We start from the raw sequence: 25,366 nt of genomic DNA on the forward strand, positions 1-25,366 counted from the left end.
CCAAGATGCAGGAGCAAGAAGTTGGATTGAAAGTGGAACAGCCAGGACTCAAACCTGCTGCACGATGCCAGTCCTAATTCTTCTTTTTATTTATTTTTATTTGAAAGGCAGATTCAAAAGAGATGGAGAGAGACCCTCCATCGCTGGGTCATTGCCCAAATAGCCCCAACAGCTGGAGCTGAGCCTAACATCGAAAGTAAGGAGCGTGCAGTCTCCTCTGGATCCCCCCAACACAGGTGCAGGGGCTCAGAGGATGTCTTGGGCTGTCCTCCACTGCTTTCCCAGACCACAAGCAGGAAGCTGGACCAGAAGTGGATCAGCCAGACAAGAACCAGTGCCCATATGGGACGCTGGCACCGCAGGCAGAAGCTTCAGCTCATTAACCCCACTGTACCAGCCTCCCATTCTTTTTTTTATTCTCTCAAATATTCTTTCCTTGTTTTTCAACCTTTTTTCTATTACCTTTCCTCTCACCTAACTTCTCATTTTGGTCCCTTTTTGTAGGACCTTCTGCCAGTGGAGTTGAGAATTCCTCAAGCTGTGGTTTTAGGGGTCTGTGTTCTTGTGTTAGATTCTTTTCTAGGCAATAACTGTCAACAATTTAATGAACCCAGACCTTGTATCTCTGACCCCCAACTCCTCCTTGAAGTATCAGATCCAGGTATCCTCACTGCCTTCCCTACTTCCCTTTGGGTGGAAGCAGCCTCAAACTCAAGGTGTCTAAAATGAAGCATCGTTTCAATGCAGAATACCAACATCTTCCACCCCTTCCTCCTGAGCAATAGCACCTCCTGCCCCCACCCCAAAACCCTGCCAACGAATCAATAAGTCTTATCCATTTAACTAGGTAAAGTTTAGATATTTCTAACCATTGCCCATTTCACTGCCTCCTCTCTGGCCACCATTTCTCCTGGATAACTCAACAGGCTTCTCAGTCACTCCCTGAATTCCAAATCCCTAAGCTAACACTAGGGACATCTTGTCAAAATTCAGATCTGGTGAAGTACTAGCCCGTCCTCTCAACCTCACAGGGTGAGGCCTTTCTCATCATACATGACTACTTCAAGGAAGCCATCTCTACACCTTCACCTATGTACAGATGCTCTTAAAAACACTTTCATAGAACCAAGCTCCTTTACTTAAAAAAATATAGAGAGAATATCATGTATTATTACAATTAATATTATATAGCATATATAATATACTATTATAATTTATGTTATAATTATATATTTAGATAGAATTATATAAATTATATTTTATATTATGTGTTATTTATTATAAATTATTTGTACATAAAATGACTATAAACAAAATTATTTTATAAAAAATAATTTTATATTTAAATATGTGTGTATGTGTGTGTGTGTATATATATATTTGTAGGCCCAGCACGATGGCACCATTGGCTAATCCTCCACCTCCAGCTGCCAGGATCCCACATGGTCACTAGTTCTTGTCCAGGAAGCTCCACTTCATACCCAGCTATCCACCTGTGGCCTGGAAAAGCAGTGGAGCATGGCCCAAAGCCTTGGGACCCTGTGCCCATGTTGGAGACCTAGAAGAAGTTCTTGACACCTGGCTTCAGATTGGCTCAGCTCTGGCCATTGTGGTCACTTGGGGAGTGAACCAGTGGCTGGATGATCTCTCTATGTCTTCCCTTCTTTCTGTAAATCTTTCTTTCAAATAAACATAATAAGCATTTTTCAAAAACCTTTATTTATATATTTGAAAGAAATTGAGAGATAGAGGAAGGGGGGGAGAGAGAGATCTTTCATCTACTGATTCACTCTCCAGATGGCGACAACAGCCACAGCTGAGACAAGCCAAAGCCAGGAGGCAGCAGCTCATCTGGGTCTCCCACATGAGTGCAGGAACTCAAACACTTGGGTCATCCTCCACTGTTTTTCCTATAGCATTAGCAGGGAGCTGCACTGGAAGTGAAACAGCCAGGACCAGAACCCTTGCCCATATGGGATGCAAGTGTCATCACGGCAGATGCTTCATCCTCTTTGTCACAACGCCACCCCCCTTCTTTCCCTCTCTTGTTATGGGATTACATACTCATATGTGTCTTTATCTGATTGTCTCTGTCTACCTAGAGTGTTTCCTTAGAGCAGGGACTGAGTCGATTTCGCTCATCACTCATTTTCCTGCATCCTGAGTCTTCTCTATACAGGAAACACCTTCAGGACCTACATAAATAAAAGACAGACATGAACCTCAATCAGGGTTTCAGGTAGTTAGCCTGTCTAAGTAGGTACAATTGAACTTAGCCTAGGAAAACAGTGGAATCCCAGATAGAAACTCCTACTTGTCATGTAAAATTTCTCTAAAATACATAAATCATTGGTGATCAAAGATGAAACACCAAAAACACTAGCACCACACAATGCAGCTACTAGAAGGAAGAAGTATATTCTAATGATAAGGATAGAAGGATATAGGCTAAATGTAACCTAACGATGTTCTTAAAATGTAAAGAGTAGGGGACACTGACGTGGCGCAGTGGGGAAGCCACTGCTTTGGACACCTACATCCCATTCCAGAGTGCCAGTTCAAATCCCAGCTGCTTTGCTTGCAATCCAAATCCCATCTAACGTGCCTAGGAAAACATCAAATAATGGTTCAAGTCCTTGGGCCTCTGCTACCCACATGGGAGAGCTGGCTGAGGATGCAAATTCTAGAATTTGGCTTGGCCCAGAGTTAGCTGTTCATGACGTCTGAGGACTGACTCAGCAGACTGAAGACCTCTCCATCTCTGTCCAAATCATTCTTTGTCTCCCTACCACTCTGCCTTTCAAATAAACAGATACACTTTTCTTCAAAAGTCCCATTAAAAATAAAATGTATAATGCAGTATTTTAATATCACCAAATTTTTTCTAATGAAAATTCATCCTTCTGTCTTCAATGATTCTTGCTTATTCCTCAAGGAAAGAGTAACTTAGCACTTCAGATTGAGTGTTCACAATCTGGTTGATGTTATAGCTGGTATTTTACTCACATAACCCTATGTCTCTTATCTAGGCTGTACCCAATTAAAAGTGTGTAAAATGCACACCAGTATTTCTTTACAGAGTAATTCAAAATTTAGAAAACATAGTAGTATCTGAATATTACAAACAAAACTCCTTCCTTCCCAAATGAGAATTATCCTTTTATCAATAAAAATCAACAGATGCATGTTTGGAGTACCATAATATAAACTGCCATCCAGGTATTCAACAACACATTGCTATTACACAGCAGAGTTCCGTCCCACGAGCATTTATCCTCATCGTATCCACCATTGCTTCAAGCAAGATTCCCTTGTCCTTGCAACACTGCAAACTATGGTGTCATTTTTAACACTAAAGAATGTATCGGGCTACTTATACTGAAGTTCTTCATTTAAAATTTTTCTTTTGTATGAAATGGTTTCAGTATCCAGTAACGTTTCAATGTAAATTATCTCATATTCTATGATGCCAAAAGTGTTAACTTCCAGATACTTTGTCTACATAATAATTTAAAAATTCAGACAGAGGCACAGAGCAGCAGCCTAGAGGCTAAAGTCCTCGCTCTGCATGGGCCAGGATCCCATATGGGTGCCAGTTAGTGTCCTGGAATGCTCCACTTCCTTTCCAGCTCCCTGCTTATGGCCTGGGAAAGCAGGAGAAAACGGCCCAAAGCCTTGGGACCCTGAACCCATGTGGGAGACCCAGAAAACACATCTCAGTTGGATGGGCTCAGTGCCCGCTGTGGTGGCCACTTGGGGAGTGAACCAGCAGATGGAAAATCTTTCTCTCTGACTTTCCTTCTCTCCGCAAATCTGACTTTCCAATAAAAATAAATAAATAAATCTTTTAAAAAGAAGAAGAAGAATTCAGACAGGAAAAAATCAGACTATCTTTGATAGGAATTCTATGGAAGTATAAAAACTACCTTCTGCTGCCACCTTGTGACTGCACAAAAATATTCTTTTATTGTTTAAGATTAAAAATGACTTTTTTTTTTAACTAAGAAGCAAACTTGAAAAACAGATAATAGGACTAAATTCCCAAAACATTCAAATATTTTCCTAATCTGCAAAGTTACAATGTTACCTTTCAAGGCACACACAATGTGATAATTACTTGTACTGTGCATTTGCACATTAAGCTGTTGGTTCTGCAAAAATCCTATTAATCTCATTATTAAAATAATCATTTTAATAACAAACATATAAAAAAAGAAAACCACATCTTGGGTTGATTACCTGCTTTTTTATTCAACAAAGGCTCATAAGCCCAAAAATTAAATGATGCATTCAGTTCCAGGATTGCTGAGAATAATCTTATCTAGAGATTCTATTTAGAAATAAACAAAGCAGGAGGAAATCATACTATTGATACAAGGCCTGATACACTGCATCTCATTCGAACAAACATGATACACAAGTAATCCATCATACCCTCTCTTACTACCAGATCTCCCTACTCGTCCCATGTCCTTGCTGGGATGACAGCAGACATTTCGTGTTTCATCCTGGCCCAGTCCTGGTCATTGCAGCCATTTGGGGAGTGAACCAATGGGTGAAAGATCATTTTCTCTGTCACTCTGCATTTCCAATAAATAGAAAATGAAGGGGAAAAAAAATATCCCAATCCATAAGGAGCTAACTATGTAACTTCAGGAACACTGGAATGTGTGATCTTCATTTGGCCGCGAAGCTATGCCATAGATGCCAAATTTTTATCTGCAGTATTTAATGGTAATTGACACAGAGTAGATATCAAAAATAAATGCTTTCGGGCCTGGCGGCGTGGCCTGGCGGCTAAAGTCCTCGCCTTGAAAGCCCCAGGATCCCATATGGGTGCTGGTTCTAATCCCGGCAGCTCCACTTCCCATCCAGCTCCCTGCTTGTGGCCTGGGAAAGCAGTTGAGGACGGCCCAATGCATTGGGACACTGCACCCGCGTGGGAGACCCGGAAGAGGTTCCAGGTTCCCGGCTTCGGATCGGCGCACACTGACCCATTGCGGTCACTTGGGGAGTGAATCATCAGACGGAAGATCTTCCTCTCTGTCTCTCCTCCTCTGTGTATATCTGACTTTGTAATAAAATGAATAAATCTTTAAAAAAAAATGCTTTCTAAATAATTTAAATCAGTCAAAGAAGTTATTGGCTTCACTGTGTAGCCATCACAAGTACTTAATACATAAGTTCTCTACTTCCTATTAATGAGTACTGTGAATATAATAAAAATAAATACTTCTGGGCATTTTTCATATTCTTGACTAACTCATTTAATCTTGGAGATCTAATAAACCTGTTTATATGCATAATAACCTGAAATTTTAGGTGGTGTTCTAAATCTTTAGCATGAAGCAATTTCACAAAAAGGTGTAATTCAGAATCAGAAAATAAATATGCATGCCACAGTATGGTACCTTTCAGTTTAGCTGCCACATCAATATAGGATTGCAGGAATGCCATGGATACTGCCTGCCCTGTATTAAAACAAAAAATTCAGTGGATATCAGAACTATCTATATCCAAAGCATCTAAACTTACATATAGCAAACATCGAGAACGTCAGGGTTTCCCAAAATCATTATTTCTGAGTAAGAAAAATCCTAGTATTGGAGTATTTACACTCAATAAATTTCCAGCTATATATAAGAGTTTCAAATACAACTATTTGTTTCTATTCTTACTGCAGAGAATATAAATAAATGACAATATAAAATCTCATGTAAGCAACATACTTCCATCAATTGATCAGTACAACTAATATATTAAAATTCTTAGCATAAATTGCAACAGCTCTTCAAAATTCACTAACCGGAGATCTACTTTTTAAACATCAACCTTCAATTTTTAAATCAGACATGCATACACACACACATATACCAGTTTCACAACTATAAATCACTTAGATATGTAGTGCACTGGATTTGTTTTTAAAAATATATATGCCATTTCCCAAGGTGTAAAATATAGAATGCAAAAATAAAATCTGTGTACTTGAGACGTATGAATAAGTAATATGGTCTTCTCCAAAGATTCATACTCACAGCCAGCATAGAAAAGCACCAGGGTGTCGGAAGCCATTACTGTCCCATCAAAAGTCTCTTCTGTTAGTTCTACTGTCAGCTCCAAAGGTAACTGTCTCTTCCTATCTCTGTAAACAGTTTCTGCTACTTCATCATCTTGAATCTCTAAAATGTGTGAAAACAAAACAATTCAAATATAGATTTACAATTAGAAATGTGCAAATTCTTCACATAGGCAAGCCTATGAAAAGTTGGTACTTCATGAAAAGTACAAATTCACAGAATCTAGGTAGCTAAAATGCAAATTTGGAAACCTTTCCAGTTGCCAGCCTTTCTAGCTGAAATGACTCTGAGATGCTTTCTGAGCCCAAAATTATAAAGATTGCTCAGTTCCAGAACAAATCATTTCTTTTCTTCTCCAAGAAAATGCAAATATTTCTATCTGGTTTCCAACCAATATGTTAATTTACAAACCTAAAAGGTCTTAGTATGCATATTTGACCATGTTTGTTTAGCTTCTACTACATGCCAAGCACTGTGGTAGACACTAGAGAACAACTAAGGAAAGCACCAAAGAAAGCAGACATAGTCCAGGGCCACACGGACCGTCTCTGTATGGACAAATTAGACAAGTTAACTGACCACTCAAACACAGAAACTGCTACCAGTCAATAAAGAAAAGTAAAAGACCTGGTAAAAGATTTTTTAACAGGGAGACTTATACTGGGATATCCAAAGTCTGCGATGCAGAGAATTAAAGTTTTAAATCAGATACAGACAAAAAAAAAGACATGCAAATGCTCTTAAACAAAAAATTATATCAACTTGGGTAGACAGAGAAGGAAATTTTGACTGAAACAAGATGGTGTTGAAGCAACAAATGATGTGTGAAAGTACCACAGCAGTCTGAGGGAGGCCAGACAGCCAAGGGTTTGGGGTTGCAGGCGTGAATGGATTCTATCAGAAAGCCTTCTTTCTGAATTTATTTTTTATTTACGTGAGAGACAGAAAAACCATGAGAGAGTGAGAGAGAACACTCTCATCCGATGGTTTACTTCACAAACGCCCACAACAGGGACAGCTGCCAGGTGGGAGGCCACCAGCCCCTGCAGCTCTCCCTCCTGGAGCCAGCACCTGCTGCCCCGCAGGGTTCCCATCCTCAGGCAGGTGGAGTCAGGAGCAGAGCCAACATGGCACACCAGTGTCTGAAGCCAGCTTTCAAACACCCCACCAAACAGCCAAACTTTTAAGGGACCTTTAGCCTCTATGTTCTGCAAAACCAAAAAGCTATGCCTTCAACACCAAGACCAGTGGAGGTCTTTTTTTTTTCCTTATTCTATAGTTTTTATTTCTTATTTACATATTTCAGTTTTCCTACCAGTCATTTCTTATTTTCCAGCTTACCTCTTCCTTCTCTGAGTTTGTTCCAACATATCCTTTCCCACTTCCCTACCCTCTCCCAACCAGCTCTCCTCATTTGTAAATTTACTTATTCCTCATCTCCACCTTTCCCCATTCCTGAATACATACACATGGTTTTTAGTTGTACATGTTCCTCTTCATTATGATTCATACTTTGTCTATTTCTTCTAATTGAATAACAAAGGTAAACTCTTTTCTCATCCCCTTTTAGTTTTCCTGTACAAGAGGCCATGAGTGATATGGACATAATATCAAATAGGACCAGAGACAACTGTGATTTCAGAGAAAAGAAATAAAGGGAAAGTTACAAAAGAAATACCAGAACTAGGCTGCAGGAAGAAGGAGGATGATGGTTAAGACAGGGTTAGCACCAAAAAGCGCATCAGGCTCCAGAGTCAGGAAGCCGCAAGGAAACAAGAAGCTCTCACTGAGGAAATGAATCTTACTAGGCAGAGCTCAGGGCAAGTTCCCCCACAAGGCCTGCATATGGATAAAGCATGAAGCAAAGGAAGGAGACGAACACACAACTACCCACATGACGATAGTGCTGTGGACAGGAGCTCTGAAGAGGAACGCCAGCAATTCAGAACTCTGCATAGCAGAAAAGAATTCCCTTCAAACCAAGAAACTGCTCACGGGTAACAGCTAAAGCTTTTCTAAGGTTCTAAAATATATTTCAACCAAATAATGAACAGTTATCTGAAAACAGTACATACAAATGACTTCCTTCTTGGAGCACAGGATGGTGGCTCCACACAAAACAAGTATTTACTAAATGGGATACAAAATGAAGGCAGCATCAGTTAAGTCTGAGGGTAACAGTTGATGCAAATAAGGTGTGCAGGACAAACCTTGCAAACCACAGGACTCTTCAGAACTAAGTGACAAGATCAATGAAATAAACAGATATGACTGCTAAGAAGTAAGGAGAGACTATTCAGTTATTTCCGATGCCATTCAAAACCACATGATGAAGATATTGAAATTAATTTATATATTAAATATTTTACACATAAATTTAAATATGTAGTAAATATTTATTTCAAACAACTCAAAATCAACATACCGTATGATCCAGCAATAGCACTCCTAGGAATATATCCAGAACATTTGTTTTATGAGAAACCAACATGCACTCCTATGTTCATAGCAGCACAATCAGTAATTGCAAAAACATGGAAGCAGCCAAAATGCCCATCAGCAGAGGATTGGATAAGAAAGCTATGGTTCATCTACTCCATGGAATACTACTCAGCTATTAAAAAAAACAAAATGCAGTGCTTTGTGGCCAAATGGGCCAAACTGGAAACCATAATGCTAAGGGAAATGAGCCAATCCCAAAAGGTTAAATACCACATGTTTGCCTTAATTTAAGATGATATGATGTTATGTATAACATGTTATGTTATGTATGTTATATGTTGTGTATAAACTAAAATTGAAATGTCAATGAGGTGGTCACAGAAGGTGGTTAAGAACTCGCATTTACTTTTAACATATTGGTTACTCATTACTATGTCAATTAATTCCATAATGATGTAAATTTTTGCTGATGGTATGTTGGAGCTTTTAATTGATCGGGATGATACTCTGCTGGCTCTGTCTTCAGACCAGAGAGGGTATACCTAAGAAGCCGTTGAACTTGACTGGACAATAAGATGCTGGACTATGTTTGGTATATGCTTGCAATGGGGGAATCTCAACTGAACTTGAACTGTGGTTATGCAACAAGGTGGAGGAATCCACCATGGTGGGAGGGTTTGGGGAGGGGTGGGGAGAATCCCAGTACCGATGAAACTGTGTCACATAATACAATGTAATTAATGAATTAAAAATAATAAATAAAAAATTAATTTATATTTTAAATATTTACACATAAATTTAAATATGTAGTGAATATTTATTTCTTGTTTAAATACATATTTATGTAAATATACTTTATATATTAAAATATTATTTACAGTGGCAAAGATAACAACATATGACGTTTCATGTCGTAGCCTCTGGGTAAATTCTTTAAGCCTGGTGTAGGCCATAAGGGCCAAACAAGTTACTGTCAGGATAATGGCAAACATGTGGTAGGATAGAAGCCTAATGTCACACTACACAAGGACAGGCACTTGGTGGAGCAATCAAAGCACCAGTGGGACCCAACATCCCACACTGCAGCACCCAGGCTGAAATCCCAATTAAAGCTCCTGGTTCCAGCTTTCTGCTAACGCACAGGCTGGATGAGGCAGGTGATGATGGCTCAGGTAGTTGGGATCTGGTCACCCACATGACAGACAAGAGTTCCCAAATCCCGGCATCAGGCTGCTCCACTCCCTAGCTATTGTAGGTGTTTGGAGAATTAACAAATGGATGTAAGCACATGTCCTCTCTTTTTTTTTTATTTATTTTATTTTTACTACAAAGTCAGATATACCGAGAGGAGGAGAGACAGAGAGGAAGTACAGCTGCCGGGATTAGAACCAGCAGCCATATGGGATTGAGGCGAGGACCTTAGCCACTAGGCCACGCTGCCGAGCCCCAATGTGTTCTCTCTTAAACGTCCTTAAAAATGGAATTGCACTAAATGAAATACAGCTTCCTTACATCATCTTACCTAATCAATCTGACGAAGTGTGATTCAAAATAAACATCTCTATTAGCTTCCATAAATCACACTAAATATACGGTAGTTGTCTTTTTTGGGTTTGGCTAGTTTTGCTAAGTGTAAGTCTCCAGTTACATACATTTTGTTGCCAAAGACAAGTTCCTTCTTTAACAAATATGTTTGAATAGTATAGAGTACAAAAAAAGCTAAATGTGCAAGGGTGAAATCGACATCTTATGATTTGGTTAGTGTTTCTAGTCTGATCTATATTCCTGTCTTTCTACTTTGTACTGTTGAACACTACATTTAGTGAAACATCAAGATTATGATTTTAAAGTAAATTAAAAGTACTTTATCACTGAAATTAAAACAAGAACAAGGAAAGAAAGAAAGAAAGGAAGAGGGAAGAAGGCATGTACCCTTATCTTCTAAGAATGGTTTAACTAGAAAACCCATGAAATCTGCTTTCTTCATATTAGCAATAAAAAATTCTCCAGGGTACTTCAGGGCCATTAAGTATAAGTTAAAGTTAATGCATTGGAAATTCTACTCATCTTAAGGATATGTAATCAGAAAAGGGCTGAGAAGTACAGCGACACATTACCTAAGTCTGGTCCTTCCACATCATGTTCTTCGTCTTCCTGTACTTCTTCAATGTGAACAGTATTTTCCACATGTGATATTACTGAATCGACATCATGTAACACCAGAAATTCCACAAGTGAGTCCTAGAAATACGTTAGAGTTTTTAATGATTGAAATACAGCAAAGCATTTTAATAGAAAAAATATCTGAGTTCATATTAAAACGAAACTAAACTTTTGAACTTAAATTTTAAAATTAAACAAAAAAAAAAATTCATTCATCACTGCTATTTAAACAATAACATCCAAAGCTTCCTTAATACAGAGATAGTTCACATTACTGAAAAAAAAAAAATGCTTCAAACCAAGTGGAACGTAAAGTCTCAAGTGCTTCTGTACAGTCACAGTAATGAACTCTAGGAACCATTTTACACATGACAGCAAGCCTTATCCCCTAAAGCAGGGCATTTTCTAAGGGAGAAAATTAGTTTTTTCTGTTCTGACTCAACAGTTACATGTGGTATCATTAAGTGAGAAAAGCAGATAGCATGAGCATTTCCAGACAACATAGCAGATTAAACATCTAGCACTACCAACTATTCTTACCTAAAACATCCAGTGGACCGAATGACACTACATCTTACTTCTTTCTTGTTATAGAAAATGCAAGGGAACTGAAACATTTTAAGTTCATCTTACTAGTAATCAGATATGCAGACTAAAGTAACATTTTTTGTCCATGGGGGGGAAAAAATCTTTCAAGACAACAAATCCTAATACTGACAAAGAAATATAAGAAGCAAGGAATTTCAAATCCTGGGGGTAAAAGGAAGGCTTTTGAGGAGGGGAAGGGCAATTTGATACATTTTAAGTATCATAAAAATAGACACTTCCTTTGACAAATTTCTCTTCCAGAAATCAATGACGCTCAAAACAATTTACAAAAGCAAGTATTATATAATAAAAGCAAGTGATTAAATGTAATTTCTGGTAGAAAAAAATCTATACAGCTTAATCTTATTTTTCTTTAAAAAGTATGTGAGTATTCAGCAGTATATATACTTTTGGGCATACATGAAAGGGACTTAAAAAGTTTGTGAAAATTGGGATTAAAAGATTATCTAAATTTCCATGAACTCTTTAAAGTTCTTTGAGAGGTACTTAAATGAACAGGTGAAAAGAGACAGCCTGTTTAGTCCTCCTTTTTCTTCTCCTTTTTTGGTATACTCCCAAGTCAAGTATTTGAGAGTACCAAAGTAGCAATATTGGAGGGCTAGCATTGTAGCACTAGGCTAGGCTACTGCATATGACACCAACACCTACACCTCAAGTCCTGATTACTCTGTTTGCAATCCAGCTCCATGCAAATGAGTCTGGGAAAGCAGCAGAAGATGGCCAAGTACTAGTATCCCTACAACCCAATGGCTGGAGAGAGAGGAAAAGGGATCCACAGACCCACAGGCACAGATCTTCCATCCACCAGTTCACTTCCCAGAGGGATACAACAGCTAGCCCTGGGCCAGGCTGAAGCCAGGGAATTCCATCCTGGTCCCACAACATGGGTGACAGGGGCCCTAAAGCCTGGGCCATTGTGCCATCTTCAGCCACTTGCCAGGTACATCAGTAACAAGCTGATTTAAAATTGAGTAGCATAAGGAGGTGCATGATAGCTCAACAGGTTAGTCCTCTGCTTACAACACTGGCATACCACATGGCCATGGGTTCTAGTATCAGCTGTTCCAATCCAGTTCCCTGCTATGGACTGGGAGAGCATCTGAGGATGGTGCAAGGCCTTGGACCCCTGCACTCATGTTAGAGACCCAGAGAAAGCTCCTTGCTCCTACATTCAGACTGGCTCAGCTCCAGCCATTGTGGCCATCTGGAGAGTGGACCAGTAAATAAAGATCTTTCTTTGTCTGTCTCTCCTTCTTCTATAAATCTACCTTTCAAACAAAAACAAATCTTTTTTTAAAAAAACAAAAAGTGAGAGGCACAGATTTCAATCAGCACTCTGACATGGGATGTTGTTGGCTTAACTTCTTGCACCACAGCACTGGCGCCAGCAATTAACTCTGAAGAACAGTAATTCACATATTTTTCTACAATAAACATGTATTACTTCAGAACCACGTGCATTAACTTTCTTAGAATTAGTAGACTGAAACAATAACAACTAACCTTTTCAGTTCTTCTGAAGACCACATTAGCATGTTGAGGAATGTTCACTTCCAGAGAGTCCCTTTGTCAAAATGGAAATACATGGTTTACACCACTAACATGAAGAATAATATCATCCAGGATGTCAAGCTAATGTAGAACTGCAAGTTCTTACACTAAAAGATGCTCATGGAAAAAGATCACAATTGATTTTGAGGAATTTTACACAGAAATATACCTAGATTTTCTAGTTTCCATCGTAATCTGTATCTTCATGTAGCAAGGAAGGTTTAAATTTCTCAATTTTTACCTTTAAAATTAATGCACAGACTTCAACTCAGCAACTGGTTCTTGCTTTGTTGGAAGCTTAGAGATTTTATTCATAACAGATTAGATTATCATATATTAAAGTGAAAATTGTTGCTAGTGAATACTGAAGATACTTAACAAGGCCCAATGCTATGGCCTAGCGGCTAAAATTCTTGCCTTCAACATGCCAGGATCCCATATGGATGCCGGTTCTAATCCCAGCAGCCCTGCTTCCCATCCAGCTCCCTGCTTGTGGCCTGGGAAAGCAGTCGAGGACGACCCAAAGCTTTGGGACCCTGTACCCGCGTGGGAGACCCGGAAGAGGTTCCTGGTTCCTGGCATCGGATTGGCGCATACCGGCCCGTTGCGGCTCACTTGGGGAGTGAAACATCAGATGGAAGATCTTCCTCTCTGTCTCTCCTCCTCTGTGTATATCCGGCTTTCCAATAATAATAAAACCTTTAAAAAAAAAAGATTTTATTTATCTTCATTGGAAAGACAGGTCTACAGAGAGTAAGAGAGACAGAAAGATCTTCTATCTGCTGGGTAACTCCCTAAGTGGCCTCAACAGACGGAGTTAAGCCTATTTGAAGCCCGGAGCCAGGCGTCTCCTCCAGGTCTCCCATGTAGGTGCAGGGTCCCAAGGTTCTGGACCATCCTCTACTGCTTTCCCAGGCCACAAGCAGGGAGCTGGATGGGAAGTGGAGCTGCCGGGATTAGAACCGGCGCCCATATGGGATCCCGGGGCTTTCAAGGTGAGGACTTTGGCCACTAGGCCACGCCACCAGGCCCCAGAAGATAAATAAAATCTTTAAATTAAAAAAAAGTACCTTAACAAGAGGAGAACTCCTGCTTTTCCCAGAAGACGCCAAGCAATCCATTCTGCAGTTCTTTTATCAACCTCATATGTTGCTTGCCGGCTAACAATAAAAACCAGTGGCAATCCTAGTTGCAAATGAACTGTTGAAACACGTTGAGGATCTTCAGCCACTTCTGTCTTCATTAAAAAAACAGAGCAGAAAGTTTTCACTGTGAGACAATAATGTTCCAACATTTGAATCTAAACTATACTTCTTATTAACAAAGTTACAAATAAAAAGCAAGACTTTGAAATAAGACCAGCATTAACAGAAATGATCTCATAATTTCTCAAGTTTAGTGTTCCCAATGCACCTGTGACTGAGTTCTTTGACCACTGAAAGGATAAGACATAAAACACTCAGAGGCACAATGAATACTACCGATGCTCCCTTGCAAAGGAGCAATAGCCTCTGCCAACCTTACAGTTAACTGAGGAATACAACAAGGAAATGGGGGTACAGAATTCAAAACACTTGTTATCAAGCTTCCTATCAACAACGAGAAGCAATACAGGAGTTCAAGGAATTTAAGGAATATGTCACACAGGAAATAACAGCAATGAATCCAATGAAAGCTGACACAGTGGAAGTTAAGAACACAATGCAGCAAATGAAAATTTCAATGCAAAGCCTCAATAATAGGATGAGTGAGGCAGAAAAAAATATCTCAGAATTGGAACATATTTCTTATCACAATGGGGAAACAATCAAAAAGCTGGAAGTGGAGCTGGGTCAAGTTTAAAAAAAAAAAAGTATTCAAGAACTAAGAGACACTGTTAAAAGGCCAAATATGAGAGTTAAGGAAGTTTAGAAGGCACAAAAAGAGAAGTTGGGTTTAAAGATGTATTCAGTGAAACAATGAATGAAAACTTCCCTAATATGGAAAAAGAACTGAGAAACAATATACAGGAAGGGCACAGAACTGCAAATAGAATTGACAAAAAGTGATCTTTGCCACAACACATGATAATCAAGCTCTCTTCACTCGAACATAAGAAAAAGATCCTTAAATATGCACATGAGAAAAACCAGTTAACATTTAGAGGAACCCAAATCAGAATCACAGCTGACCTCTCAGAAGAAACTCTATAGGCCAGAAGAAAATGGAATGACATATTCCAGATTTTAAAGGGAAAAAATTGTCAGCCCAGAATAACTTACCCAGCAAAGCTTTTCTTTGTCTTTGAAAATACAATTCTTTCACAGTAAAGAAAAGCTCAAAGAATGTGCTTCTTCAGACCTGCCCTACAAATGATATTTAAAGATGTTCTCTTGACAGAGAAAAGGAGTAACACCTATCAAAACCAAAGGCAAACATGTAGAATGCCCCAATAAAACAAATAAAAAAAGACTAAATTAAAAAACCCAATCCTAAAATGACAGGACCAAATGACTACCCCTCCATCTAAACTTTGAATGTATATGGCTTAAACTCATCAATTAAGCATCACAGATTAGTGGACTAGATCAGAAAACAAAACCCATCTGTCTGTTGTCTACAGGAGACACAGCTCATCAACAAAGATATGTGGAAACTCAAAGTGAAAGAATGGAAAAAGATATTATCCTGAATAGGCTAACAGAAAGGAAGAACAAGCTGGTGTAGCCATTCTTACATGAGATAATACAGACTTTGATGTGAAAAACACTAAAAGAGATGAAAAAAGACACCACATAATGATCAAAGGATCTATTCAACAAGAAGAGATCACCATAGTATATGTATATGCACCAAATTCCAGAGCATTCAGCTATGTAAAACAAATACTAATGGATTTAAAGGCAGACAAAGACTCCAGTACAATAACAGTGGGGGACCTTAATACTGCTTTAACATCAATGGACAAATCGACAAGACAGAAGCTCAGCAAAGAAACAACAGAACTCACATAGACCACTATACAGCAAATGCACTTAATTGATGTCTATAGAACCTATCATCCTACAGATCAAGAGTACACTTTTTAAAATCAGCACATGGACTGACCATGCTATAGACCACAAAATAAGCCTCAGCAAAATTTTAAAAATTAAAATTATACCATGCATCTTCTTATACCATCATAGAGTAAAACTGGAGACCAATAAGTCAGAATACCCCAGAAGACATGCAAATACCTGGAGACTGAGCAATATGCTACTAAATGAACAATGGATTAGAGAGGAAATCAAAGAGGAAATTTAAAAATTGCTTGAAACAAATCAAGGTGTCAACACAACATATCAAAACTTATAGGACACAATCAAGGCAGTGTTAAGAGGAAGTTCATCTCATTCAATGCTTATGTTAAGAAATTAGAAAAGCACCAAGTAAATGAGCTAACTATGCATTTGAAGGAGCTAGAAAAACACTAGTAAAGCACTCCCAAGATTAGCAGGGGAAATAAAACAAAACAAAATAAGGAAGGAAATAACAAAATATAAACCAAAAGAACTATACATAAGATCAATGAATAAGTGAATCAAAAATCTAGTTCTTTGAGAAAATTACAAAATAGATTCCCCACTATCCCAACTAATCAGAGAGAAAGGAGAGAGAGAGAGAGAGATTAGTCAATCACCGATGAAAAAGGAAATATAATAAGATACCTTGGCCATACATATTAGGAATTACTACAAGGACCTTTATGCCAACAAATCAGAAGACCTAGAAGAAATGGACAGATTTCTGGATACTTTCAATCTGCCAAAATTGAATCACGAGGCAATTAATGATCTAAGTAAATCTGTAACAAAGACTGAGATTGAATCAGTAATTAAATCCCTTCCAAGCAAGAAAAGTCCTGGACCAGACAGATTCATGGCAGAATTGTACCAAATGTTTCAAGAGGAACTTACCCCATTCCTCCATAAGCTATTCCAAATAACAGAAAGGGAAGCAATCTTTCCAAACTCAATGGAGTCAATATCATCTTAATATCAAAGCCAGATAGAGACACAACAGAAAAAAAAAACCTACAGACCAATAACCCTGATGAACAGAGATGCAAAGATCTTCAACAAAATGCTAGCCAACAGGATCCAATAGTACATCAAGCAGATCATTCTCCTGGACCAAGTAGTTTTCACCCCTGGCATGTAGTGATGGCTTGACATTCGCAAATCAATAAATGTGATTCACCACATCAACAAAATGAAAAAATAAAAAACATATGATCATCTCTATAGATGCAGAGAAGTCCTTTGATAAAATTCAACACCACTTCATTCTAAAAACCTTAAGCAAGATAGCTATAGAAGGAACATTCTATAATACAATCAATAAATATATTAAAAACCCAATGCCAGCATCATACTAAATGGGGAAAGACTAGAAACTTTTCCACCAAGAATTGTAACTAAACAAGGATATCCACTTTTACCACTGCCATTCAGTATAGTATCAGAAGTCCTTGGCAGAGCTATAAAGCAAAAAAAAAATTAAAAGAATTCAAATAGGAACTGAGGAGTTAAAATTATCCCTGTTGACAGATGACATGATTCTCTACATAGAACCAAAGACTCAATCAAGAAACTATGGAACTCATAGGAGAACTTGGCAGGGTAGCAGGATAAATCAATGGCACTAGTGTATGCAAATAATTAAATGGCTGAGAAAGAAATGGTAAATACAGTTCCCTTTAAAATAACAGACTAATCTTAAATACCTTGCAATTTACCAAACCAAAGATGAGGAAGACATTTACAATCAAAATTACAAAGCATTTTAAGAAAAGAAATAGGGGCTCGGCAGCGTGGCCTAGTGGCTAAGGTCCTCGCCTTGATCCCATATGGCCACTGGTTCTAATCCCGGCAGCTCCACTTCCTCTCTGTCTCTCCTCCTCTCAGTATATCTGACTTTGTAATAAAAATAAAATAAATCTTTGAAAAAAAAAGAAAAGAAATAGAAGAAGACCTTAGATGAAAGAACTTCCCATATTCCTGGATCAGCAGGATCAAAGTCATCAAAATGTTCATATTACCAAAAGTAATGTACAGATGCAATGTGATCCCAATCAAAATCCCAACAATATTCTTCTCAGAAATAAAAAATATGATACAAAAGTTCATCTGGAAACAGAAGAGACCATGAATAGCCAAAGCTATCCTGAAGCATAAAAATTCCAGACCTCAAGACATACCACAGGACAGTGGTCATCAAAACAGTCTAGTACTGGTACAGAAATAAAGAAGAAGATCAACTGAACAGAACAGAAACCCCAGAAGGAAGCCCACACATGTATAGCAACTGATCTTTGACAAGAAAACTGGGAATAATCCAAGGGAAAAGCCTGGTCTCCTCAACAAATGCTATTGAGACAACTGGATAGAAGCTTGCAGAGGTAAGAAACAAGACCCCCACCTGTCACCTTATACAAAAATCAGCTCTAAATGGATCAAGGACCTGAATGCATCCAGAACTCATAAACTGTTAGAGGAAAACATTAGAAACACTATTCAAAATAAAAGAATCGGGAAAGACTTCTTAGAAATGTCTTCGAAAGCACAGGCAGTCAAAGCCAAAATAAACAAATGGGACTACATCAAACTAAGAAGCTTCTGTACAACAAAGGAAATGATCAACAAAGTGAAGACACAATCAAGAGAATGGAAGAAAAATCTTTGCATACTCCACAATCTATAGGGGACTAATATCCAGGATTTACAAAGAGCTTCAGAAACTCAACAACAGCAAGATTAACAACACTGTGAAGAAATGGGCAAAGGAAAGGAACCAGCATTTTTAAAAAGAACAATTCAAATGGCTAGTAGACATGAGAAACTGCTCAGGTTCCCTAGCTGTAAGGGAAATACAAATGAAAACCACATCGAGGTTCCACTAACCTCCAGTGTGATTAGCCTATATTCAGAACTCTAACAACACCTGCTGCTACAGATATGGGGAGAAACGTACCTTCCTTCACTGGGAGTACAGGCTAGTACAACCACTATAGAAGTCAGTATGGAGAGTGCTAAGAGAACTGAAAATAAACCTGTCATATGACCCAATTATCCCACTTCTGGGAATTTATCCAAAGAAAATGAAAACTACATTTGAGAAAGGGATCTGTAATCCTGTATTTACAGCAGCACAATATACACTAACAAAGTCATGGAAACAACTCAGATGCCCACTGAAAGAGGAGTGGTTAAAGAAATTGCGGTACCTCGACTCCATGGAATACTACTCAGCCATTAAAAAGAATGAAATTCTACCATCTGCAACCAAATGGTCCCAACTAGAGACCATTAAGCCCAGTGAAATAAGCCAATCCAAAAAGGACAAATATTATATGTTCTCTGTGAAATAAGGCAACTTTCATGTAAATCATAAGATCAATAGCCCTTTCAATATTGTTTTTGCTACATTCCATGTGTTTTGATATTTTTTTCATTTTCATTTCTTCAAAAAGTGTTTTTCCTTATTAATTTCTTCACTGACTCATAAATTATACAGTAGCATCATTTGCATCAAAAAGATTTTGTTGGGCCCAGCGGCGTGGCCTAGCGGCTAAAGTCCTCGCCTTGAATGCACCCCGCAATCCCATATGGACGCCGGTTCTAATCCCGGCAGCTCCACTTCCCATCTAGCTCCCTGCTTGTGGCCTGGGAAAGCAGTCGAGGACAACCCAAAGCTTTGGGACCCTGTACCCGCGTGGGAGACCTGGAAGAGGTTCCTGGTTCCCGGCATCGGATTGGCGCATACCGGCCGTTGCGGCTCACTTGGGGAGTGAAACATCGGATGGAAGATCTTCCTCTCTGTCTCTCCTTCTCTCTGTATATCCGGCTTTCCAATACTAATAAAATCTTTAAAAAAAAAAATACCTAAAAAAAAGAAGATTTTGTATTTTCTTTTCATTTTTTCAGTGACACATTGGTTATTCAGTAGCATGTTATTTAACTTCACGTTGCTGTAAATTCTCTATTTTTCTTCCTGTTGTTGAGTTTGTTTTACGGCTTTTCATTTAAGGGAATGTATAGAAACTATGTAATAGAGACTACTACAGATGTGAAGATACAATGCAGTATGCATTTCTACTTCCAAATCAAAGATGAATCAATGAAACTGTTAAATACATCTTCACAATTGGATCCTGGACTCTCTGCCATTGTTCATATCTACAAGGTCATAATACACTTAAATAGTAGAATGATGAACATATGACTGCTTATGAAGGACTATACTATTGTAACCATACAGAGGAAATCTGTTGGGGGGAGGGCACTTGGGGAGGGAGTAAAAGAAATCCCAGAGCCTATGGAACTATATCATAAGCAATGAAATAAATAAAAAAATTTTAAATACACATCTAATTTATTTCACTACATTCATATATCAAACAGGTAGGATTTCAAAAATAAAGACAAAAAAAAAAAAAAAAAACAAGAAAACATGAAGAGGAAATGCAGTACATTTGTGGAATCCAGGAAAAAGAATAATATTTGACTTAAGAGATTCTACAATGCAAAACCTTAATCCATGAAAGGGAAGCTAAGAAACAGCCCCAGTTTTAACTGGAGAATTCTAAAATTGTTTAGGAAAGTCAACATCTAGTCTATCCGGAACTGGAAAACCACATGGAGTCTCTAAAATCGGAAGGAGAAAGTCAAAGCTTTTGAGAAGTGGTTACACTCCTAGGTATTTCCCCCTCTCAACTTCATGAGAACGTGGTCACCATACCAATATCTGGGGAGACCATGCCAACATCTGGGGAGACCATGCCAACACCTGGGGAAGACCATGTCAACAAATGGGGAGACCATGCCAACATCTGGGAAGACCATGCCAATATCTGGGAAGACCATGCCAACATCTGGGGAGACCATGCCAACATCTGGGGAAGTAAACAGTAAAGGCACACTCTCCAGGCACTCCCCTGCTCAGTTCCCAGATGGTAGTCTAGACTCTGTCCTCACACAGAAGGTTAGAATGGGGTACCCCAAAAAGCAATGCAGGCCCAACCAGCCTATGGGGCTCTGGGTCAACAAGTCCCACCAACAATCTCTGAATCTCCAATGAACTTCTAAGGCTTCAAATTCTAAATCATGAACAGGAAATCAAGAACTGAGAAACATCCAAGGAAACAAGTAAATGGAAAAGTCAGAAATATGGAGGAACCACAGGTTTGCAAGAATCCCCACTGATAGCTTCAAGGAGATGAAAATATTGCTTTCACAAAGAATGGAAAGCAAATCTGAGTCAATCTCTTAGAAAGCACAAGATAGATGGAAGACAGGGAAAAAACGTAATTAGAAGGAAAGACTAGTTTGAAATATCCAATATTCAAGTCAGCAATCACTGACAGCAGGAAGAGATTAAATAGAAATAGAAGCAAAAAACCATCACTGAAATAAACACAATTTTTCCCACAACTGATGTACGCAGACTAAAAGAGCATACTGAGTAAGTGAACATAATGGAGAAAAGCAGATGCACTAGAAAATACATCCTTAAAGACTTTTCCATAATGGGTTTTTAAAAAAGCCTAAACATTTCCAGATTCCTAGGGTAGGCAAAACTTTAAGATGGTCCCTAGATTCTTCCACTCTAGAGAAAAACTCTTGTCTAATCCCCTACCTTAACATAGCACTCAACTGAATGGACAGCCATTCTCTTAATCAGGTTACACTATTTAAGCGTCTTGACGATAGGATATAGGACTCTCTGCCATTGTCCTTACTTACAATCTCAGGATATATTTAAATAGTCAAGTTATAGACTATACAGGGCAATGTATTGGGGGGCGGGGGGGGGGCAGGAGTTTGGGCAGGAAGTAAGGGAAATCCCAGAGCCAATGGAACTGTTGCTATAACAGGCAAGTGGCACTGTGGTCAAGTCACCTCTTGGATGTCCACATTCTGTGTCAGAGTTCCTGGTACAAGCCCTGACTATTCCTGCTAAGGCACACTTTGAGAGGCAGCAGGTGGTGCTGCAGTACTAAGGTCCTGCCACCTTAGTACTGGGAGACCCAGATGGAGTTCCTGGATCTTGGCTTAGTCCTGGCACAGCCCTGACAGTTGCAGGCATTTAGGCAGTGAGCCTGCAGATGGAAAATCACATACCATCCTTACCCTGGGTCTCTCTGCCTTTCAAATGAAGTGAAAATATATAAGTATACTTTTTGAAAAGAGTCTGTTGTAGTACACTGAGGTAAGATTATTGTGAAGGCTTTAACGGAAGACACTGCCATATTGTGAAAGAGACCTGAGAACAGCCAACAGGAATCCTCACCAATTTGGCATAAACCCTCCCCGATAGCCAGCAAGAAAACAAAAACCTGAGTCCTAAAACCATAACTTAGATAAAGTTGTTTCTTCTTTGTGTAATTGGAGCGCCCTTAATAATTTAGCAGTAGAAAAAGAGAAAATAAGGGCACAGCATGATGGCCTAATGGCTAAATCCTTAACTTGTAAGTCCCAGGATCTCATATGAGCACCGGTTCATGTCTTGGCTGCTCCATTTTCCATCCATCTCCCTGCTTGTGGCCTGAGAAAGCAAAAGAGAACAGCTCAAAGCCTTGGGACCCTGCACCCGGGAGAGAGACCCAGAAGCAGCTCTGGGCTCGTAGCTTCAGATTGGCTCAGCTCTGGTCACTGCAGCCACTTGGGGAGTGAATAATGGATTGAAGATCTTTCTTTCTGTGTCTCCTTCTCTCTTTAAATCTGCCTTTCCAATAAAAATAAATAAATCTTCAAAAAAATTGAAAAGGAGGGGTTATAGGAAACAATTAGTAAGTTAGACAAAGTGCTAAATCATTAAAAAAAATTATGTCCTACTATGAAAATAAGGCTTCATTGTGTCTATTGAAGCCATTTACACTAACTCACATGGAAAATACACTCCTCTCTCCCAGACTCCCTGAGGCTATCCTATCAAACTTTGAGAGCAGCGCAAAGTTAAGCAATCAATTATGTTCGGGCCCACGTGCAGTGTGGTCCCTTGGGTACAGCTTTTTGTGCACCATTCCTTTCCACCTGAACACCTGGGAACTAAAGAGACAAATTACTAGTCCCCAGGACACATTCAACAGATTATAAAGAAAAAGACATAAGCTGACCACCAGACACTCTCCTGTTTGGAGAAGGCACACAACTCTCACTGGTGTGCAGCTGATCTGATGCTCATCCCTAGGATGTAGTTCCACGGTGTGTTCAGTCCTGCTTCCTGAGGCTCTAGGATAAACCACGGGGCCAGTGGTCTGTCCTCCAGCTATCCTCCCTTTTTCATTAAGAGAAAAAGAGTGAGTATCTGTAGTTGAGCAGATTTTTCAGTCTTTTACTGCCCACAGAAATCCGGGGGCTCTGAATGCACTACATTTTTATTACCATAAAGGAAACAGATTTAATATATTTCATAGATGCAATTCTAAGAAGATAACCATGCTTCCCCAATAATAAAAAAGATTACGAGGGATAATTATGAACAGTATTTGATGCTAAACTGAAAAACCATGAAGAAACAGAATGTACATACAACTTACTAAAATCAAGTAATAAAGAAATAGAAATAAAATCTAAGCAGATCCATGACTAGAAAAGAAATTAAGATCAGTCACCAAGCCCTTCCATCAAAACATTTCCCATCCAAGAACCTGGGACAAGCACAGCAATTAGCATGCCTCCTGGAATTCTTGCATCCTGTTTCAGGGTGCCAAGGTTCAAATTCCAGCTACTAATGTGCCCCCTTGGAGGCAGGAGCAATGGATCTAACAGCTGGGTTCCTATCAGCCATGTAGAAAATCTAGACTGCATTTTTAGCTCCTGGCTTCAGCCTAGCCAACTCTTAGCTGCTTTGGGCATTTGGGGAGTAAACCACCAAGTAGGCTGTATGTCTCCCTCTTTCCAAATTAAAAAACAAAGGAAAAAAAAGTTCCACAGTCCCCCCTAAGTTCACAACAATATCATTTTTCCCCACTAAATTCAAGCAAATATAATACTTCTTATACTAAAATTGGTGACATGTATAACACATTATGTCCACTAATCCACTTAGCCCTCTGTCTTTATGTGTTTATTATGGATGCAGAACAACTGTCATGATGCTCATCTAACAGTTAATTTCTGGGTGACAAGATTAGGTGTCTTTTTAAAAAAAATGATTTCTAGATTTTGCTGCACTGTTTATATCACATATACACCATTTTTATTTTTAGAAAAAGATATACCAAATGAGATAGATGATTTTTTGTATGTTCAAGCCAACCCTTGAACCTTCCAGAGAGACCAGCTTGTGATCACCTTCACTTAGTAGGTCTCTAAAAATGTCTTTCAGAATAATGCTAAGGAAAGGAAGGCACCAAAAATCCCATGATTCCAGAATTTTACCATCCCCTGAAATGATGGAAAAAAACAATGAAAGAGGTATTTACAAAGTAGTCTTTGTGTTCTGTGAGCAGTCACCAAGAACCAGAGTTCATTATAACTAACCATACTTCTGCATAATGTTTTGTATTGCTGGGTTTCAATGCCATAATAAATTAAGGCATTATAATGCTGTTTTACAAATAGCTTATCTTCTGTTCTACTTTCAACAAGGACATATTGCTAAATCCCAAAAATGAAAGAAATATACCCACCGGAAAGAGAAAACAAAGTAAGCTCATCTGAAATAAATCACATTATCTATATTAAAACAAATTTTATGCAAACATTTTCTACATATTAAACTAAAACACATACCAACAAAGGTGCATTCATTGCTTTAATAAATAAGTGAATGTTCAGTATAGTCAATGGCTGCTTCATTAATATTCTTCTACATTCCTGAGTCAAGTCCAATACCAGTTTACAATGAAAGAAATAGAGATGAGCATATTCTATCTCCTCAGAGCTGCAAATTAAAAATTAGGGACATAATTATTTAATGAAACTCAATATATGACACTTTTACCATAATAACAAATCTCTTTGTCTTCAAGTGTTGCAATTTTGACTGTTTAGTAGAGGCCAAAAAGAACATAATGTAAAAATCAGAAAATTAAAAATAAAATGATGGGCAAAAAATGATCTAAGACATTATAGAAATATTAATATTTCAGCAAACCACATGAGTTGTATGAGCAATTTTTGTGCTGAATTCTTTCATATGGCAGCTTCTAAATCAGGATCCATGCAGGCCTACACAACTTTCTTCAATGAAAGACTGTCACCTTGTGTACAATGAGATTATCTTCTGGCTGCTTTTCTAGAGCTACGATAAATGAAACTTTGCAACACAAAGCTTCTAGGTTTAATTTAAACTCAAAGCTGTTTTGAATACACTCTAACAAAAAAAAAAATGTACCTTAAGATAGAGCCCATGTAACACTCTGTGGGAGTTTGTATCTGAAATATTACAAAACTCAGCAAGTATCTATTTCAAGTTTTGAATTCCCTTCAACTTCAAAGATAAACTTCTAGTGGGTGTAAGGTTTGCCAAAATTAAAACAGTACTTTAAAAAT

General features: G+C 38.5%; 1 protein-coding gene across 1 annotated transcript in view; it reads right to left on the reverse strand.

The window, feature by feature from the left end:
* Window positions 1-25,366, reverse strand: part of TXNDC16 (thioredoxin domain containing 16) — an 86,019-nt gene that overhangs the window by 23,273 nt on the left and 37,380 nt on the right. Inside the window, exons 9-14 of the mRNA XM_058666441.1 lie at window positions 24,605-24,755; window positions 13,916-14,082; window positions 12,798-12,858; window positions 10,640-10,763; window positions 6,039-6,182; window positions 5,412-5,471 (exon numbers count right to left, since the gene is read on the reverse strand). Of these exons, the coding sequence (XP_058522424.1) occupies window positions 5,412-5,471; window positions 6,039-6,182; window positions 10,640-10,763; window positions 12,798-12,858; window positions 13,916-14,082; window positions 24,605-24,755 (707 nt within the window). The remainder of the gene's footprint in view (window positions 1-5,411; window positions 5,472-6,038; window positions 6,183-10,639; window positions 10,764-12,797; window positions 12,859-13,915; window positions 14,083-24,604; window positions 24,756-25,366) is intronic.

The sequence above is a fragment of the Ochotona princeps genome, chromosome 6 (assembly GCF_030435755.1).
Source record: "Ochotona princeps isolate mOchPri1 chromosome 6, mOchPri1.hap1, whole genome shotgun sequence".
NCBI classification, from domain to species: Eukaryota; Metazoa; Chordata; class Mammalia; order Lagomorpha; family Ochotonidae; genus Ochotona; species Ochotona princeps.